The sequence below is a fragment of the Sabethes cyaneus genome, chromosome 2, assembly GCF_943734655.1.
Source record: "Sabethes cyaneus chromosome 2, idSabCyanKW18_F2, whole genome shotgun sequence".
Classification (NCBI taxonomy): Eukaryota; Metazoa; Arthropoda; class Insecta; order Diptera; family Culicidae; genus Sabethes; species Sabethes cyaneus.
Window position 1 is genome coordinate 151,682,750 of NC_071354.1, and position 20,800 is coordinate 151,703,549.

The window sequence follows — 20,800 nt, forward strand, 5'->3', positions numbered from 1 at the left end:
AGGTTGCTATGTTGGTTGAAAAAAACTTTTCTTCATTAATGGTTGCAATTTTCGAAAATATTGACGTCACAAACAAAGGGCTAACAAACTCTGCAAAAAAGAACAAAACTAGTTAAAATTCAGTAATTACTTGTACCTTCCTATGATTTTGATAGACAGTATAGTATTGACGGAAATTAATGAAATAACACTAGATAACAGTAAATATACCAGTACATCCGCTTTAAAAGGATAAATGCAAACTTTTTCTTAAGTCTTTCCGCTTTGTATTATAATGATTTGCTTCTGGTAGCCAGGAGGATTAGCTATATCTTTCCAACGTAAGTACCCCAAAGATATAGAGAAAGGAGGCAAAACAGTCTAATGGAACTTGTGCTTTGTCTGTATGAGTCAGTATTATACCGTTTTGTTCTAATACATTAAATTTTGTTCGATAACTTCCACGTTCATAATTTTCTAAGAAAGAACATTACATGTTTAGCTCTTCTAGCATCACGACATATTAATACATCCTCATTAATATAATAAGAATGATTTTACTATTTTTGCTGCCGACTAGCAACAATTCTATCTAACGATAATGAAGCTTTCTAAATACCATTAAGGTGAAATTAGTCGTCATCGATTCTGCCAATTTCAAAACCAGTTTTTTTGTTTAAAACAAAAATTCTGTTCATGAGAATATATTCGCTGTGTTCATATTGGCAAGAAGAAGGTAGTATTTACATTTTTACAACCAGACCCCTATCCAGCTTTCCACGAGCGATAATGGCGGATATTGAGCACAAGTGGGCACAATCTTTTGACATTCATTGGAGGAGCGTCGAGTTCGCCCTGACGGAGTTACTATGGATACATTCATGATTGTTTGTTGTTCGAGTGTAACAATGTAAACATTGTTTAATTTTGCAGATCGCGTTAACCTTATCGGAATCCGGTTAAAAGGTGAGTCATTTGAATTGGCAAAATATAATCATGTTTTTTAATCAACACTTTCGTTTTGGTTGGCTTATTAGACATTGATCTGTGCGGTCCCAGCGTTCCATTCTTGCTAGGAAGGATCACGGTGTTCACCAATGCGAAGAAGGATGGGTACCAGTTTATACCAGTGCCGAAAAGAAACTGGCCGTTATGTCGATTGGTTTTCTGTTGAAGAGCCGAACCGAAGCTGTTATTTGGCGAGGACCCAAGAAGACTGCAATGATCAAACAGTTTTTAGAGGAACGTCGCTTGGGATGAGTTGGATTATCTCATTATCGATACTCCTCCGGGGTTTTCGGACGAACACATCACCGTCATGGAAAAATTGAAGGGAGTAAACGCAGATTGTGACAACGCCTCAGGAAATGGCCTTGGAAGACGTCCGAAAGGAGGTAACTTTCTGTAAGAAACTGGGATACCGATCATTGGGATTGTAGAGAATATGAGCGGCTTTGTGTGTCCCAATTGTGCCGAATGTACGAATATATTCTCTTCGGGAGGTGGATTAACGTTGGCAGAACTGGCAAAAGTGCCCCACTTGGGGACGTTACCGATCGGTCCACGTGTTGGTGGATTGGGGTGTACGGGAAAGGCATGTGTGAATGAACTACCAGATTGTACCACGTCACAAGTGCTGAGAGATATTGTTAAGGTTTTAACAGTGGAAAAGCAATAAAACTTAAGCTTAATATGAAATAAATTTTTACGTTCGAAACTTCCACGATCCAAACTGATCATCAAATTAAAGTACAAGAAATTATTTGGCTTTAAAACTCCAAGTATATTAAGGCTTAGAAAATATCTCTTACGACCAGGGTTGCCACATGCACAGATTATTCTGTGTTTAACAGATATTTGAAAGAAATCGCCTGTACAGAATCTGTATGCACAGAATACAGATTTTCGCCAAATTACATAGATTAAACAGATTTTTGAGCTTTTACATGAGAGTGAGAGAGACGGAAATAGTCAGCAAAATGGCTCTCTATCTCTTTCACTCTCATTGTTTTGCATTGGACAGATTTTTGCACAGATATTTTTCCTCGCCGTACAGATTGTCAGATTTTTCCAACAAAAAACACAGAATTATATGTGGCATCCCTGCTTACGACCGTAACTTTATGGTAATAGTCAGGTGCCAGTTCTGTGAGCCACTCTTGTTTAATAACGGTACCTTTATAAACAATTTGGTAGTATGCAAAAGTTCACAAAATACAACCCAATGTGGCTGTTCTACGGTATACAATGCCGAAAGTGGATGAATCGAAAGCTCTGTGTCACCTCGTACCGTTTTGTAAACCCCAGAATGATGCAAATAAGCAGCGTATGGAAAAAATCCCGACACAATGCAGCGGCATATAGTTTCCACATTGTCACCACAAGAAAGCAGTGGTATGTTTAATTCTCGTTCCAGCATGCTGCAAAGTTGTGTTTTGATTTCATGTGCGCGTTTCAAATTGCGATAAATCAAAAAATTTCGTCCACAGAATTCTTTCGTGCGATCATTTGCAACAAAGGCTGTGTACACATTCAAAAGTGTGATCAGATCTCCCTCAGAAACTTCAAAATTACGCTTCGCAATACGGGCTCGTATGGACGCTTGGCCGCTCACTGGTTTTGAGAAAACTGATTGAACTTGCAGCATGGCTATTATAATAAGAATTTCCTCTGACCATCCCATCTCGCCGGCGTTGTACAGCATTTTAGCCAACATCGGATTTATAGGCATTTCTGCTAGGAAATAACCAACCGGGGACGTTAAGTTTCCATCGGAGTCGAGTGCATCCAGAGCGAACAAAGTCTCCAGTGAAGCCAGCAGATTCTTATCCGGTGGTGGTGAAGGTGAACCGCAAGATGTTATCAATTCCCAATGCTTTTAGAAATAAAACCATGCTGCAGAGATCGGTTCGGCGCATTTCCGGTGGAGTATAATCGGGTAGTTTGTTCCACTCTTCTTCGGTATAGAGACGGTAGACTTTTCCGCTGCGAATCCTTCCGGCTCGGCCTGCTCGCTGTTCCGCGGCTGCTTTGCTAGTCGGTACTATTACCAAACTGTTAGTGGTGCTCTCGGCTGAATACCAGTTCAACTTTACAAATCCGCTATCAATAACTGAAAGTAGTTGACATTAGAATTTCTTTACAGTTTCAAGCAAGCAGTTAAAGGTGCGTTTAGATTGGTAACATGTGGCATGCAACTTTTTCCAAACTGTTGCGCGATGTTTCCAAGCAACATAGCAACGTATAACAAATATTCAGGTGGCGACAGAAGCAACGCTTAGCAACAACTAGCAACATGTCGCTTTCCGCATGTTGCATTCCACATGTTGCCAAGAAATTGCCCAGTCTAAACGCACCTTAAGTTACAAGCCGGCTTACCATAAACAATTCCTGATGGAATTGTCACTGATGTCTCCGCTATGTTTGCAGCTAAAATAACTTTCCGAACTCCCTTAGGGGCGTTGAAAAAAACTTTCAACTGATCCGTGTTGGATAGCGTTCCGTACATGGGAAATATTGTCAAGTCATCCTTCCCACTAGCCTCCTTATGCTTCTTCCTGCCCCGTCAGGAACGCAAGAATGTCTCCCGGTTTCTCACTACGATGGATTTTCATTACCGTTTCCACTGTTCCCTTCACGTAGTCTGGACAAGGTTCTGAAAGTGTAGTCCAAATTATTATATCTTTTTGAGCCTGAAGAACAAAACCTTACCTCGCAAATAAAACACCTCGTAGGGATACATGCGACCTTGCGATCTGCAAAATTAAACAATGTTTACATTGTTACACTCGAACAACAAACAATCATGGATGTTTCCATAGTAACTCCGTCAGGGCGAACACGACGCTCCTCCAATGAATGTCAAAAGATTGTGCCCACTTGTGCTCAATATCCGCCATTATCGCTCGTGGAAAGCTGGATTGGGTCCAAAAATTGCTTCCGAAATTAGGCTCTCCGACGAAAAGGTAATGACTGCTAATTTCCCGTTAATGGTGTCTTTGAACCGTTTGAATAGGCACGGCCATGCATCTTGACAAACCGATTAGACTCTTCATGCAGTCTCAATCATTCTATCAGACCACGTTATTAAATGCATACGGTAGATACTTGCGCACCAAATACCAAACGTAATCATGCCATACTCTTGGCTAACAATTTTCTCGGAAAAAGTTAATTAACTCGGTTCCTCCCCTTTCGTTGAAGGCGGCATTGCACAATGGTGGAGGCCCAGGCTATATGCACCGAATCCGGCAGGGTCCCATTAATGTGTTTTTTCATGTTTCATATAAAAATTTTCAGATAACTTGTGCATTTTTTCAAAAAAGCAATGGCAGGCAAATTTTATTTAATAAGGTGCTTACAGATGTCACTTTAGCACTGATGTATTTTTCGGTTGTGATTTTTATACAAACATCTTTTCGGTGTTTTCTAGGTGAAGCGATGCTGAGCTTACAGGTGTCGCTTTCGTGTTGGTTCGTATCTTGCCTAATGGATTGCTCATAAGGGAATATGTAACGAAGTCTGACGTAACGATCTGTTGAATAGTTGTGCGCTGGTTTACGTAGTTTGTTCATGGTTCCCAAGAATCCTTGTCGTTTCGGCTGTAAAACTTGACGCTAGTTTTATAGATGTCGCTTTCAGGTTTGGAACTTTCTCGCTAAGGTATTGCTGGCAGCCGACAATAAAACCGAACCGGTTCTTTAAATGTTCGAAAAGGCTTTCGGAACTGAGAACTAGCTTGACGCCGGTTCTATCAAGGGGTTTTCAACAACGGTGATTACGGAGCAGAGCATAACAGCAAAACGAGCAGAACAATTTTTAGCAAATACAATCTGTCAAAGTTATCCTATCGTTTTTCGAAAACGAAATATACAGATTGCAGTGAGTAAAGTAAATGAACGACAAGCCGCTGAGGTTGCTGTATTTTCAATTTAAAAAGTCATAAACAGTAATTTTAGTAATTAAAATATTCGCATTGTTCCTTGCGTAAGGATTAGTTATAAGCAATGTCTCTCGTCTGCAGTAGTAAGTATCGTTGTTAGTTAACAGAATGTTGATCTAAAACATCAAAATAAAAGCCGCCATCTGTTGTGGTTATGTTTATTTTGCTTTCCAGTATCAAACGAAGTTCCGGAACATGCCGTTGTTTCCCCGAGATCGGGAGCAATCTTCGAGAAGCGCCTCATTGAAAAATACATCGTAGAAAATGAATGTGATCCTATTAACGGTGAACCATTGAAAGTGGAAGATCTAATTGAGATAAAAAGTAAGTAATTTTTGCACTTACGTCAACTTATATTAACGCTGCTTTCATCTCACAGCTCCGCCTATTGTTCGTCCGAAACCACCAAGCGCTACGAGCATTCCAGCCACTCTCAAAATGATGCAGGATGAATGGGACGCACTGATGTTGCACGCGTATACACAAAGGCAACAATTACAAACGGCTCGCCAGGAGTTGTCCCATGCTCTGTATCAGCATGACGCTGCTTGTCGCGTGATAGCTCGTTTAAACAAGGAGGTAGCTGCTGCTCGAGAAGCTTTGGCCACGCTCAAACCACAGACCGGTATTGCCTCTATTCAATCAAGTATCGTCTCGCAACCATCGATTGCATCTGAAGCTGGTGGCATGGCAACTCAGCCAATAGAGCAGGCTGGTATGAGTGCCGAAGTTATACAAAAATTACAAGACAAGGCAACCGTACTTACACAGGAGCGAAAGAAAAAAGGCCGTACTGTCCCGGAAGAACTGGTTAGCGCAGAAAAAATACGAGGTTTTCTCACTCTGGCATCCCATCCAGGTCTTCATTCAGCTAGTGTACCCGGTATTCTGGCACTGGATATCAACCACTCCGATCAGAGTAAAATTCTCACGGGAGGAAATGACAAAAATGCTACCGTATTCAATAAAGACACCGAGCAAATTGTTGCAATCTTGAAAGGACATACCAAAAAAGTCACTAAAGTTATCTTTCATCCAGAAGACGACACAGTTATTACTGCCTCTCCAGATGCTTGCATTCGAATTTGGAACGTGCCAACGTCGCAAACTCAATTGCTACTGCGGTGCCATGATGGGCCGGTTACCGGATTATCTCTCCACCCTACCGGTGATTATGTTTTGTCAACGTCATCCGATAAACACTGGGCTTTTTCCGATATCCGCACCGGGCGTCTGTTGACCAAGATTCCAGACACAGCAGACATTGGCCTTACAACGGCTCAATTTCATCCGGACGGTTTGATCTTTGGAACAGGAACTGAGGACTCACAAGTGAAAATTTGGGATCTAAAAGAACAAAGCAACGTTGCCAATTTCCCCGGGCACACAGGTCCGATCACTGCCATTTCGTTTTCCGAAAATGGTTATTATTTGGCGACGGCTGCTGACGATGCCTGCATTAAATTATGGGATTTGAGAAAGTTGAAGAATTTCAAAACAATCACATTAGATGAGGGGTACGAAGTTAAAGATTTGTGCTTCGATCAAAGCGGAACGTACTTGGCTATTGCAGGAACGGATATCAGGTAATTAGTTACTGAATAAAATTAAAAAAAGTAAATTTTAATATTATTTCCATTTTACAGATTATATTTGTGCAAACAGTGGCAGGAGTTGAAGGTGTTCAACGATCACACTGCGCTAGCCACTGGTATTCGATTTGGAAAACACGCGCAATATGTTGCTTCGACAAGCATGGACCGTACACTGAAGCTGTACGGAATCGAATAAAAACCTTTGCGTGTCATTCTGATAGACACTTCTCAAAGTAGGTATGGCTACGAATATTTGATCGACTAATCTACACACCATGTTTCACGTTGTATTTAGTTTCTATAATACGATGACATATTACAATTGAAAGAATAGAAACGATGCTAATAAAATCGATGATGGTCTTTGTCTGAATATTGGTTTTATTCTTAGCAATGTAAAAATGCTGACTATTAGCTAATTAAGTTTAAATTCTTAGACTTCAATGCAGACTGGTGCATTTTCAAAGATCTAGGACATAAATTTATTCTCATTGGTGGTAAGTTGAGACTCCTTTCAGTGGCGACTCGAGGGCGTTTAACTTACCTGTTCAACCAGCCAAAAATACAAATTAATACGCAGCTTTTTTCATTATCGCATTTCTATATTTTAATCATAAAACAAACATTAGGTTTATTCACGTAGCGCTTGCTATGTTGCGTAAACGGTGTATTTCGTGTATATACTGCCGCAATTCGCATTGCAGCCCCAGTTTCTATGGAGATGGGACTGTTATGCGAGTGGGTACGAAATGGGGAAGGCAAATGAGGAGCGTCCAATATAGCTCTAGCCATCCCAAGCCCATACCTAGCGCCTCCACGGGGCCATACTGCTCTATTGAGTAGCCAAGCTAGGATGTACGATGCTGGGTGGTTCGCGGCTGCCTGATCTCAAAACCGGGGTTTTGGGCAGACGGCGGAGCCACACGGCCTTGCTAATAGGTAAGCCTAATTTAGTTATTTTAATTATTTTTTTTCGTTTTAGCTTATGAAGCATCTCTTGCTATATAGTAAAAACTTTGGCCAAAACGAGTTTTAATACTGCACATGGATACCAGAATGAAAAAATAAAATTAAGTATTAGAAGCACTTATGGAACTTCAAAGGACGCTATTTTATTTCATACAAAGGACTGCTGGTGAGATTGTTCTATTATATACCGCACTTCATTATATACCCATATATATTCATTATATACCCATATATTTCCTCCAAATATCATATTATTAATAGTATTAGTTAATGGGACCATAATGCGCCCGCGCTTTCGAGTAAAAGCTGTTTCACATTCTCTAATTATCTCCTTCGTACCAACACATTGTTCCTGGTGCTAATTCAGTATCAAGAATCAACACCAGGAATAATGTGTTGATATATGCTTGTGCATTGAGATCTCTGAAGCAACGTTCAAACGTCGTGTTGAACGGCTTGCTCAGTTTGTCAGTTTGTCAGCTTCGTGAACTAAACTAATAATTAACCGAATTATTTGTATTGCATATGCGGCGGTGCAAACGAAATCATGAACGAGTGATGAAAACAATTTTGTCGGGCTGAATTTTGTTGCCTGTCCTATGAACAGGTTGAACATGCGGACGACTCGCCACTGACTCCTTTATTTAACCCTATAGTTTGACCCCAGTAAACCATCTGGTTTGTATATTTCGATTGCAACTAAGGTATACGAAATCATATCTAAACGAAAAAGTTATATTTCACGCCATATAAGAACATATATGTACCAAAGTGGAGGCGATATACGTGCGAAAATTTTGACAACTATTTGTAATTCTATTTTGCGCAGTTTTTATAACACGCAACTAAATACTCCCGAATATATGATATAGATACAATCAAATATTGCAATTGTCTATATTGCAATTGCTATCCTGTTCATGAATTGTATATAAAGACACGCACGACTGCAAAACAACTTATTGTTCACTTCGATTTGAAATACTCTAATCATTATACAATTCCAATGTGAAATTGACATGAAAATGATTTAATGTGAACTTTCTATTACGATTTTGTGTTATCAGTCCCAGATAACACAAAATCGTAATAGAAAGTTCTGAAAATTCGAGCATCCGGTTATGAATATAAAAGCACAAACTATAGTTTGTGATAAAAGTTTTCACATAAACGTTTCAATTAACGTAAAATGATATAAATACCAAGTATCTTGAGCCTTCTGACGATATCTAAAAACGAACAGACCGAAACTGGAATTCGAAAATCTCAACATGGGTGCAGGTGACCCAGTTGATCAATCAATTATTGAGGGTTAAATGAGAACAAAGCATATTTAGTTGCATGTTTTGTGGCAAATTTGATTTTTAAACCGCATTTGTGCTAATTTGAGCCCTGGATCAACGAGTGTTTTTATATCTCAAAGATGTAGGTACGCGCATGCTGGTGAAGTTAAATTCGATCAGAATTCAGAATATGATTTCTGCCCTATGGAATTTAGTTGCTCTTACTACAACCATGACGAGAATGTGGTAGTAGGGACGCTACGTATGACGCCGCCACCACGTCCCAATGTTATAACGCCACGTGGAACGCGCATAGATCAGCAGCTTTGCATAACAAAACCGCAGCAACCCCGCGATTCATTTTCTTTTTCTTCGGACCAACCGATCGGTATAGTGCTAGTGATAATTATAATTTTAATTTGTTCCTAATTGTGTTAATAAAATAATTTTTTAAAAGGGTAATATTCTCACAACAAAAAACATAACTCTGATTAGAATGGGACCGACATATCCAATCACATCGGCTTGATAAAATAAGACTGATGGAAGTAAAATAGGGTAATTTAGAAGCCAAATGGCCACTTTACCATCGGTTCCGGGACATCCGGTATCTGGTTCCGGGGGATATTTTTGGGTTTTGAAATAATGTGCTGCAACATCAAATCACTATGCCTGGATCAAATAACACAGTTACAAGAGCTATGGGGACAATTTGAAGACGAATGACCATTTCATAATCGGTTCCGGAACATCCAGTGCCCAGTTTTTGGGGATATTTTTGGATTGTAGAGTAATTCCTCTGCCCCGAATTACCCCGTTTTACGATTCATTACATTAAATACCGGGTACCGGATTATATGCGACTGACGCTGAAGTGGCTATCCAGCTTTCCACGAGCGATAATGGCGGTGATTGAGCACAAGTGGGCACAATCTTTTGACATTCATTGGAGGAGCGTCGAGTTCGCCCTCACGGAGTTACTATGGAAACATCCATGATTGTTTGTTGTTCGACTGTAAAAATGTAATCGTCGTTAAGTTTTGCAGATCAGCGGAAGAGGAACATAATTGAACGGAACCAAACTTTTGTGGTTTGTGGCCATAATTTCCTGAAAGCACCGGCTCAAAAAATCCCCTTTAGTATTGTGCGAATTGAATACTCGCGTGCACTCAGACAAACATTAACTTTATATTGGTCGAGCCGTAGCCAAGTTGGTCGGTGTCTCGGTCTGATAAGAAACTTTCCGTTGCGCATTTGGACGTTATTCTCGAAGTATGCGCAAACTACGAAGCCACAATCCATAAAACTTCTTATCTGTTCAATTATTCATCGTACACGAAAAGGTGGAAAATTAGCAATATCTTTCGCTTCATGTGCGAAAACTAAACAATGTTTATATTTTTACACTTGAAAAACAAACAATCATGGATGTTCCCACAGTAACTTCTTCAGGGCGAACCTGATGTTCCTCCAATGAATGTCGAAAGATTGTGCCCACTTGTGCTCAATATCCGCCATTATCGTTCGTGGAAAGCTGGATTAGACTCCATAAGGTCTCTCCATTGTACTTCAATTAGTATTTTATCAACGCGATGTGATTTGATGTATTGTATGATGAATTATCCTACAATGCAAAAATGTTTTCATAAACCAGGCACCGGACGTTCCGGAATCGACCATTTGTCTTCAAATTGTCAATAAAACAATGCAACAAGTCAAAATACAGGCATTTTGATTGAACTAATTTTCACACTGATCACTGAATCAACTAAAATCTAATTAAAATTGAACTATGAAAATAATTGATTTCATTGGTTATTGTTTTTCTGCGTGTCTTCGTAAACTCATAAAAAGGGTAACGGTTACTCAAAATAGTGTATTAGAAAGTTTCGCACATGTTGAATTGTTCCACTTTTTGTGAAAGTCAGTCAAATTTTTTGAGCGTGTAGGTCTTGTGGATGTCAATGTCACTCCACGATGTCACGCTTAAAAAATTTGACCCACTTTCACGAAAAGTGGAACAGCTCAAAACATGCGTATATTTTACACACTATTTTGAGTAACTCTTACTCCTTTTATGAGTTCCACCGTAGAAGCTCATTAATGAGCAATATTTACTCAAAAATGAGTGCCATTTCACCCAAAACTGAGTAGTACTTACACAAATTACGAGTAAATTTAACTCAGTTATGAGGTCGACATAAACTACTCAGAATTGAGAAATTGCCATTACTCAAATTTTTGGGCTGTTCCACTTTTTGTCATAGTGAGTCGGTTTTTACTCATTTTTGAGTTGAAAGTCACTCATTTCTGAGTTAATCTTATTCATTCGCGGGTTAAATTTTTTAAGCGTGTATGATGGAATAAACAAAGTGGTCAGTGGTGTCACTTGGTGAGCTCGTCTGAAAATCGTCAGTTTTCTTCCGAAAAGTTAAATTTAAATGATTAAACCGATTAAACTACTTGGAGCTTTGTAACATGGACGAATTGGAACAACTTGAGCACCTCTCATTGGTGTCCAAAATTTGCACGGAACTCGAGAACCATCTTGGACTAAATGATAAGGATCTTGGTAAGCAATCAGAGCTCTCGTCGAATATGCATTTAGAAAGATTAAATATATATATTTATTTATTTTAGCCGAGTTTATAATCGATTTAGCTGACAAAAATCCTTCTCTTGATGGCTTCAAGAAAGTACTGGCTGAAAATGGTGCGGAGTTTTCAGAATCGTTCATATCAAACTTGCTGCGTATCATTCAGCTGATGAAACCTCCAAAACAGAAGAAAGGGGGAACGCAATATTCAGACTTTGAGGACGATGATCGAGTGAAAAATTTGGCAATGAAGTTTCCTGGATTGGCAATACCCAACGCTAAAAAAGGGTATGAATCAGACGAGGAAATGCCTAGAGAAGACATCAAGGCTAATACGAAGGATGTTTCGCACAACGTAGTGGATGATATGTTTACAGAATTGGAAAATATGGCTCCATCGTTTAGCAGAAAAGATGATAAAAAATCTCGTGAACAACAAGAAGTGGAAAATATGTTTGCCGAATTAGAAAGCTTAGCTCCGTCAACTTCAAAGCAAGTGGAAAGAAAAAGAGATAGGCGCAGTCGGTCCAAAGAGCGAAGAAGAAGCCACTCCAGAGAGCGTAGAAGAAGCAAATCAAGGGATAGGCATAGGAGTAGGTCTAGAGATAGAGATCGACGAAGGAGGTCGCGATCGCGTCACAGATCTCGTTCGAGAAATAGGGATCAAAGACGGCGTAGCAGAAGCAAAGATCATGATAGGCGCTCGAAGAAAAGTCGCAGTAGATCCCGCGATCGTCACAATCGACATCGAAACCGATCTCGAGAGTTCGAACGACGCAAGCGGACACCTCCTCCACAGTTTCCGGATGAACCTGAACCAGGCAAAATTTACGACGGTCGTGTTGTTAACATTGTTGCATTTGGTTGTTTTGTACAATTAACTGGGTTCCGAAGAAAGAAAGAGGGCTTGGTACATATTTCGCAACTATCTGCAGAAGGGCGTGTCAGCACTGTAACAGATGTTACAAACCGCGGTGACAATGTTAAGGTAAAGGTGATCTCGATAGCTGGCAGCAAAATATCGCTAAGTATGAAAGACGTCGAACAATCAACCGGCAGAGATTTGAATCCACTGTCACATGCGCATCTTCAGGAAAACAGTGACTTAAAAAGCAGAAATCCCGATCGTCCTACGAACGTACCATCGATGCTTAACTATCAGGACAATGTGGATCCGATGGAGGAAACAACATCACGTAAAAAAGTTACTCGCATATCCAGTCCTGAACGATGGGAAATCAAACAGATGATTTCATCGGGCGTGATTGATCGTAGTGAAATGCCTGATTTTGACGAGGAAACTGGTTTATTACCAAAGGATGAAGATAGCGAGGCTGACATTGAAATAGAGATAGTCGAAGATGGAGCACCATTCCTGCAGGGACACGGCAGAGCCCTGCACGATCTATCGCCCGTTAGAATCGTTAAGAATCCAGATGGTTCTCTGGCACAAGCAGCCATGATGCAGACGGCTTTGGCTAAGGAGCGCAGAGAACAAAAAATGCTTCAGCGTGAGCAGGAAATGGATACACCTCCAACTAATATGAGTAAAAATTGGATCGATCCCCTACCAGACCAGGACCCGCAGGCTACAGCCGCAAATACGAGAGGTAACGGAATGCCCATGCAAGACGTACCGGAATGGAAGAAAGCCATCATAGGTGGAAAGAAATCTTCCTATGGTAAGAAAACCGACATGAGCCTGGTAGAGCAAAGGCAATCGCTTCCTATCTATAAATTGCGTGATGACTTGATAAAGGCCGTTACGGATAATCAGATTCTGATAGTAATTGGTGAAACCGGTTCTGGAAAGACTACACAAATCACTCAATACTTAGCGGAGTGCGGATTCATAGCGAGAGGTAAAATCGGTTGTACTCAACCGCGTCGTGTAGCGGCTATGTCGGTTGCCAAGCGAGTCGCCGAAGAGTATGGTTGCCGTTTGGGACAGGAAGTTGGTTACACAATTCGTTTCGAAGACTGCACCAGCCAGGAAACGGTCATTAAATACATGACAGACGGTATGTTGCTGCGTGAATGCCTAGTGGATTTCGATTTGAAGTCTTACTCGGTCATCATGTTGGATGAAGCTCACGAGCGTACGATCCATACGGATGTGCTGTTTGGTTTGCTAAAACAGGCCGTCCAGAAGCGACCGGAACTGAAGCTGATTGTAACTTCGGCTACGCTGGATGCGGTTAAGTTTTCGCAGTATTTCTTTGAGGCACCTATTTTCACCATTCCCGGGCGAACATTTCCGGTTGAGATTTTGTACACTAAGGAACCGGAGACGGATTACCTGGATGCAGCTCTTATAACGGTAAGTGTTTGTTGCTTCTCATGCAACAGCAAGGTATTGATGCCATCTTTTGAATTTCAACAAGAAAAATTGCAGATTTTGCGACAAGTACCTAATATTATAAAGTTTACAATTCATAATTTATTTATTCATTTCGACTGTAGGTAATGCAAATTCATTTGCGTGAACCATCCGGCGACGTTCTGCTGTTCCTTACTGGTCAGGAAGAAATCGACACGGCTTGTGAGATTCTATACGAGCGAATGAAATCACTGGGTCCCGATGTTCCGGAGTTGATCATTCTTCCTGTGTATTCTGCGCTGCCATCGGAAATGCAAACCCGAATCTTTGATCCCGCTCCTCCGGGAAGCCGTAAAGTTGTAATTGCCACCAACATAGCGGAAACATCCCTCACGATCGATGGTATATATTATGTGGTAGATCCAGGATTTGTTAAGCAAAAAGTGTATAACTCAAAAACTGGAATGGATTCTCTTGTTGTCACACCAATTTCGCAAGCTGCTGCCAAACAAAGAGCTGGTAGGGCCGGACGAACAGGTCCCGGTAAAGCGTACCGATTGTACACGGAACGAGCTTATCGAGATGAAATGCTTCCAACGCCGGTTCCGGAGATTCAGCGTACCAATTTGGCCACAACAGTGCTTCAGCTTAAAACAATGGGAATTAACGATTTGCTACATTTTGACTTTATGGATGCTCCACCGGTCGAATCGCTGGTGATGGCCTTAGAGCTATTGCACTCTTTATCTGCATTAGATAACGAAGGACTGCTGACACGATTAGGTCGTCGCATGGCAGAATTTCCTCTGGAACCAAACTTATCGAAAATGCTCATTATGTCGGTTGCACTTCACTGTTCAGATGAAATTTTGACGATCGTATCGATGTTGTCCGTTCAAAATGTGTTCTACCGTCCGAAAGATAAACAAGCCTTGGCTGATCAGAAAAAAGCCAAATTTAATCAAATTGAGGGAGACCACTTGACATTACTAGCCGTTTATAATAGTTGGAAAAACAACAAGTTTTCGAACGCTTGGTGCTATGAGAATTTTATCCAGATAAGAAATCTAAAGCGAGCTCAGGATGTGCGGAAGCAATTACTTGGTATCATGGATAGACACAAGTTGGACGTGGTATCTGCAGGCAAGAATACGGTGCGTGTCCAGAAAACTATTTGTTCAGGCTTCTTCCGGAACGCTGCCAAGAAAGATCCCCAGGAAGGCTACCGAACGCTTGTTGATTCACAGGTCGTGTACATTCACCCTTCCAGTGCGCTGTTTAATCGGCAACCAGAATGGTACGTAATAACAACATAATATCATACCTAATATCATATAAGACAGTTTGAGCAGAGAACTCACAATGCCCAACCGCAGCTGCGCTCTTCGTACCAAAACACTTAATAAAAAATGTTTATATCTTTTTTTTTCTATATATTTTAGGGTTGTTTATCACGAGCTGGTCCAAACCACAAAGGAATACATGCGGGAGGTGACAACGATCGATCCAAAATGGTTGGTTGAGTTTGCTCCGGCCTTTTTCCGATTCTCCGACCCGACTAAGCTGAGCAAGTTCAAGAAAAACCAACGACTGGAGCCGCTCTACAACAAGTACGAAGAACCAAACGCATGGCGAATCAGCCGAACACGAAGGCGACGGAATTAATCGAACAAAAGATCTACTGTTCCTATATAATAGTACCTTTATTCAGCTTCAGCTTACATTTATTTGTACGCGCACTATCTGTCAGTCTACTGAAAAATCGGCACTGATCCAACAAATACAGACGTACGTTAATTCCATTTTTTCCTATATTTTTGACCAGAAAATTTCCCCATACTAAACTTAAATTTATCTGCTTGATTTCGCTCTCTAAGCTTCTGCTGCATCTGTCTTTGTTCTTCGTCCAGCGATATCACCTTTCGCCTGGGAACATGTTCGAAGGCTTTCTCAAAGTTATTCGACGTTTTCAATTCTAATAGAATGTGCATCATCTGATCGATCGTAAGTGATTTGCCTCCTTTGAACTGAAAATGGTCGTCCAGTGGAAGCCGAGCCATTCGTAGTCCTAGCTTTTTTGCTTTGCCCAATGAAACGGGCTCCTGAGAGGACTTGTCCACCATTGCCCCCACAATGTATACATCATCTGGATCAAATGCTTTTAGATCCGTTCTGCAGTGTGGAGTTAGATAAACTAGGCGCTCCTTAGGAAACAATTCGGTGTAACATTTCTCACTAACATTAAATGGAAAGGAAGGCTCATTAATATGCACCAAATGTTTCCTCAACGATTTCATTGTCGTTCGATTAAAATTAGCATTACAGTGATGGACGTTAAACGGTTCATTGTGCATTCGATTAATTCCAAAGCACAGCATTAATTGCTTCGCCGTATTTCGCATTTCTTTGTCGTTCATGTATTCATCGTAGGAACAATCAAATACTAGGTTTTGACCAAATTGCATCGCCTGAACTAATCTGCGTTAAAAAACAAAACTAATAAATGCTATACAGAACCAATGCTAAGAAACTAACTTGTTATTATTGAAATGATCCATGGTAGAATCATAAATCCTTAAAAACATTGTGTTATGGAACAAACCGTACAGGATGTGATTGTTGTCCACATTAGACAGATCCAATTCCTCCCTTCGCTTGGCTATTTCCACTTTCTTGCGATCTTTTTTGAGCTGCGCATTTTCTTTGGCCATTTCAATGTTCCACAAGTAAAGATAGTACTGGCGTCGTTGATTTCGGGATTTCATTTGTAATAACTCATCCCAGTGGTCCTCTCTGATGCGACTTGGTGTCGGAACTTTCCTGCCCTCCTGCCTCATTACGTCCAGTTCCAGCTCAAGAATTTTTCGCTTTTTCTCATTATCCACTGTTGGAACCGAATCATTTACGGCCTGTTTGTAGTCTGGAATATTGGAGTAACGCCGATCTAGCAAATTGGATGGCATGATACTTCGCGTGATGTTCGGTGGAATCAATGCTTTCTGAAGATGCGTATTAAACAGAAGAGTGCGAAGGGTTTGTAGCGGCCGCAACATTTTACTTTTAAGAACTAGTTTAAAGAAGCACTTCCACAATTTTACTTTTCTTCTATTTAATCAATTTTGTTGATGTTTCGATAACGAATTAAGGCCGAAATCCTGAAAATCTAATCACATTTCCACACTCATCAAGATTCAACAAATGCGAAACGTCACTTCAGACTTCACTTTTACACACAGTGCTCGACTGCTCGAGATGGTCATTTCTTACACGCTTAATATTTTTATCTATATATTGGTTAAATATATCTACTTGGTTGAAATTACTCAGAATCCTCTAAAAAATTTGAAGACCGAGAAAATAAAATATCCCGGAGAAAATCACAAGGTCCCAAAATTATGCATGCACCAGTATCAGACATAGTCACATAGCGTCATCCAATGTGCGATAATTGAAAGAAGCACCAACGAAAGGAGAACGGCTTTCGGGCAAACTGAAAACTGACGCGGCTAATCAATGCTACCCTGGAGCGAGTGATGCGTTACGTGCGTGTTTCGAGGGCACTCTCGAGTCCCTTCGAATCACGCATAGGGTTCCAGTTAGGGGATGGACCAGCATGTATGCTATTGAATGTACGAAACGAAAGGAACGATCTTCAGCAAGAGTAGCCAACTCCTAGCATTCGCAGATGACCTCGACATCATTACCAGGAACCTTGGGACGGCGGAGGTGATTTATACGCAAGAATACAAATTTTCATATGCCGATATGAGTGAAAACAGGTAAATTTAGGTTTTATTATTGTCAATTGCAAGGAAAATTGTACCATCCAAAGTGCGATATCGCTCATAAAAGTGCTATTTTGCATTAAATCGTTTCGGTATCTTCGGCGCACTTATTGCTTGGAAGATAACGAAAAAGTGCGCCGAAGATACCGAAACGATTTAATGCAAAATAGCACTTTTATGAGCGATATCGCACTTTGGATGGTACAATTTTCCTTGCAATTGACAATATTTTTGTCTGTTTCGTGCGTGGAAAACTCGTATATGTTTCGAGCAGTATCCTTTTCGATTTTCGTGAAGTTGCAGGCAGTTTAAAAAATATTTGGCATCTCTGCTTACAGCGATAACAAAACAAAGAGACAAAACATTCAATAAAAATATTTTGAAAATAATTCCTAACTGGTCCTGCTTCAGTTTTCTGCTATTAGATTTATATTTTATTATTCACCATTGTTTCCGTGGAAATACCACACAATGCTGCAACCTAAAGTTCTGACGTCGGTGCTAGGGCAAGCAAATACTGGAGGCATTGAAAACACGATGTAAGTACATTTTTATATGCAATAAAACATTCAATCCTTTTGACACAACTTTGCAGATTGTTAACGCATGAAGGCGCTTTGCTTGCATTCTCCGGTTACGGAGACAGGGATGCGACAATAACAGCGGCCATCGCTAGCAACGTGTGGTCTGCATACGAAAAGAACGGTCGAAACGCGTTTCGGGAAGATCGCTTACAGTACGTGTTTCTACAGTGCGAGAACGGAAACGTTGTTATTACCCAAGTGGCCAATCTACTGCTGTGTCTGTATGCGAGGGACAACGTAGGATTGGGCATCCTGAAAGAGAAAGCGCAAGCGCTAGCAAACTATCTGGAAGGACCACTGAAGGAAATTGCGACATCTTAGAAGCGGCGTTTTGGACATTTGTCTTGGTCGGTTAATGGGTATTCTGGGAATAATACAAAGAGTTGATTTATGTTTTGTATGTAATTAAAAGATTTTTTTTATTGCATTTGAGAAATCTTTCGATAACGGAATGAGGAATATTGACCGCAAAGTTAGTTATCGGTGCGAGCGAGCACGTTTTGGCATAATCTTTTATTTGTGTGTTAAATTCGGATATCTCGTCCTTGTGAAATGCGGTCAGCTGACGAGTTTCAAAGCAGACTAAGCTTCCGTCCTTTAAAATTGTAGTAAAATCATCCTTTAGAAAAGAAAAATAGTTACTTGCAATCACGACAATGTCATATTTGTTAGAGTGTTCTGCTTTAGATTGGATTTTTGTTATATCCTCAACTGGCAGAAAATGAATTCGTAGGTTTTCTGCAGATAGAAGCGGCAAATCGTATCTACACGCTTCGATAGGTTCGGACCGGGTTTGTTCCTTATTCAAATTTTTACCCATATCTAGAACATACGTACCGTATTGGTGAATATCGGTAGCATCCAAAATATAATCTCTTTTTTCTTGAATTTCGTAAATGATTTCGTGAATGTTCCGTTCAGTTACATCAGTCGATCTAAAATCGTTAACCCCATGTTTGGAAGCAGTTAATTTTTCTTCCGGGCATCTGTTTCCGAATGAAATATATGGTCCGGTAGTAATATCTCCTACAATGCCACGATGCATAAAGCTATTCCCATTTCTACTCAGTCCCACGGCCATGGTTTTATTGGGATCGCTTTGCTCGTATTCTGGAAAAGTAAAGGCGATTCCTGTGTTACGCCAATGTTTGTATTCCTGAGGGCAAATTTGCTTGGCCCCGTTTTCACGCAACCTCATATGCAGGTCCCAGTCGAACGTGCCCATCTTGTTGTCGTATCTGGCCCCTAACATGTTACGCACTCGTGCTGAAATTTGAAAAAAATAACTCCCATAATGTTTCTGTCAAATTTATGATGATAATTCGAATCAAATATAATTGTAACGTATAACGATCGGGTAAACTTACCATCCCAGTAATGGGCCACATTGAAAACATGCTGCTCTCTATTTGTCCAAAAGCAGAACACGTTTTCCAAATGATCTCGTTCCTTATATTTTAGTCTGTCGAATGAAAATATCGGTGCTGTAGATTCCGCAAACTCTGCATCCGTTACTAATTGCGTCAGTACTTTCGCCTTCGCGTTAATGTAGGCATTAGAGAACGGTCGTAATAATGTATTTCCAAAAATATCCATGAACAAATGTGTCTTTCCTTTGACCGACAAAAGTTCGCCGCTCTCGAATGCGATACTGGTTAGCAGCATGTTTCTTGCCAACAACTCTAGACATCCTTCCAGCAGGAAAAAGTTTAACTTGGTGCCGTGTTTGAATGACCGGGATGCACTTTTCAGCACGTGCCTCGGATCGCCTAAACCGTACAGCAAAATATTCAATTCCGCAGGTGGAATCGTTCCAGGTTCTTGCACTTTGCAGTATTCCTCGAAAAGTTCTAACGCTTCGCTAAATCCCCAAAACATGTTACCTAATTGAATTGTAGTCAACTAAACAGTAATACCTAATACGATACATATATTTTTTTGAAGGCTGCTCAAATAAATAACCATTTATAAGTATCCATAGCAACAGTCCGAATGGTTTCTAAGCTCAAAAGCACTCAAAAGCGACTAAGTACCACCTAGGATACCACTGAAACATTTAACAAAAGATGGAAAATCAAAGAACGATATTTGCCATAACTTTGGCGGACTCACATAATTTGCCGAATACCCGTCGAAATTTCTTTGAATTCGAGTACTATTTTAGTATGCAGATTGAAGAAGATGTTAAATTAGATAGTAGGTTATGTTTAACTCATTTTATAAAATGAGTAGAAAATAAAGTTTATGAGAAAATTCTAAATCTTAAAATTCGAGTTTTTTTATTTCAACATAAATTACGGAAAACTAAGTTACATTTGCGCAATCACTTAACGGGAAATGAGCAATCATTAATATATTTTCATGAACAGTATTTTTATTTCAAACAACGAAACTGCTTTTGATATTCACAAAATCAATGACGACTCATTTCACTTTAAGGGGATATACCTAAATGACTGAATTTAAAAAAAAAATATCACAATTTTTTATATCTGGTTTGGTTCTGCAGACCTTTCTGCTTATTTTGATGCCTGATTTGTCAAGCTGTTACTAACACTACAGCAGAGAAGTTCCGAAAAGGACATCAATCCCTCAACCCCGCCAAATTAAGAAATATGTATTTGGCAATTCTCAAATAGAAATTGAAGAAAAGTGGAAAGGTGATTTGGGATGCAAGATGCGACATAGATGAAGAGATAGTGGAACAAAATAGCCACACAGGTTAGCCAACACAGTGTTCAAAATAT

The 20,800-nt window shown here is 40.2% G+C and overlaps 5 protein-coding genes and 1 pseudogene across 5 annotated transcripts; 3 read left to right on the forward strand and 3 right to left on the reverse strand.

Moving 5' to 3' along the window:
- Nucleotides 1-1,684: 1,684 nt before the first annotated feature.
- Nucleotides 1,685-4,480, reverse strand: LOC128736199 (probable ATP-dependent RNA helicase DHX35; annotated as a pseudogene).
- A 404-nt stretch (nt 4,481-4,884) lies between these two features.
- LOC128736943 (pre-mRNA-processing factor 19) lies at nt 4,885-6,866 on the forward strand. Its single transcript, XM_053831457.1, has 4 exons — nt 4,885-5,004; nt 5,096-5,245; nt 5,301-6,507; nt 6,568-6,866. Exons 1-4 carry the CDS (start codon nt 4,986-4,988, stop codon nt 6,710-6,712), a joined length of 1,521 nt encoding a protein of 506 aa, XP_053687432.1. The 5' UTR covers nt 4,885-4,985; the 3' UTR covers nt 6,713-6,866.
- Nucleotides 6,867-11,180: 4,314 nt separating this feature from the next.
- Nucleotides 11,181-15,471, forward strand: LOC128738350 (ATP-dependent RNA helicase DHX8). The gene is made up of 4 exons (XM_053833402.1): nt 11,181-11,340; nt 11,409-13,684; nt 13,828-14,981; nt 15,127-15,471. Exons 1-4 carry the CDS (start codon nt 11,247-11,249, stop codon nt 15,347-15,349), a joined length of 3,747 nt encoding a protein of 1,248 aa, XP_053689377.1. The 5' UTR covers nt 11,181-11,246; the 3' UTR covers nt 15,350-15,471.
- LOC128738351 (mitochondrial ribonuclease P protein 1 homolog) lies at nt 15,374-16,845 on the reverse strand. The gene is made up of 2 exons (XM_053833403.1): nt 16,220-16,845; nt 15,374-16,162 (listed from the first exon to the last, which is right to left on the reverse strand). Exons 1-2 carry the CDS (start codon nt 16,735-16,737, stop codon nt 15,478-15,480), a joined length of 1,203 nt encoding a protein of 400 aa, XP_053689378.1. The 5' UTR covers nt 16,738-16,845; the 3' UTR covers nt 15,374-15,477.
- Nucleotides 16,846-17,853: 1,008 nt separating this feature from the next.
- Nucleotides 17,854-18,446, forward strand: LOC128737547 (ragulator complex protein LAMTOR2 homolog). Its single transcript, XM_053832215.1, has 2 exons — nt 17,854-18,008; nt 18,065-18,446. The coding sequence occupies exons 1-2, from the start codon at nt 17,941-17,943 to the stop codon at nt 18,372-18,374; spliced, it is 378 nt and encodes a 125-aa protein (XP_053688190.1). The 5' UTR covers nt 17,854-17,940; the 3' UTR covers nt 18,375-18,446.
- On the reverse strand, nt 18,442-19,931 carry LOC128736200 (dynein axonemal assembly factor 3 homolog). The gene is made up of 2 exons (XM_053830678.1): nt 19,421-19,931; nt 18,442-19,319 (listed from the first exon to the last, which is right to left on the reverse strand). The coding sequence occupies exons 1-2, from the start codon at nt 19,929-19,931 to the stop codon at nt 18,442-18,444; spliced, it is 1,389 nt and encodes a 462-aa protein (XP_053686653.1).
- Nucleotides 19,932-20,800: the final 869 nt, after the last annotated feature.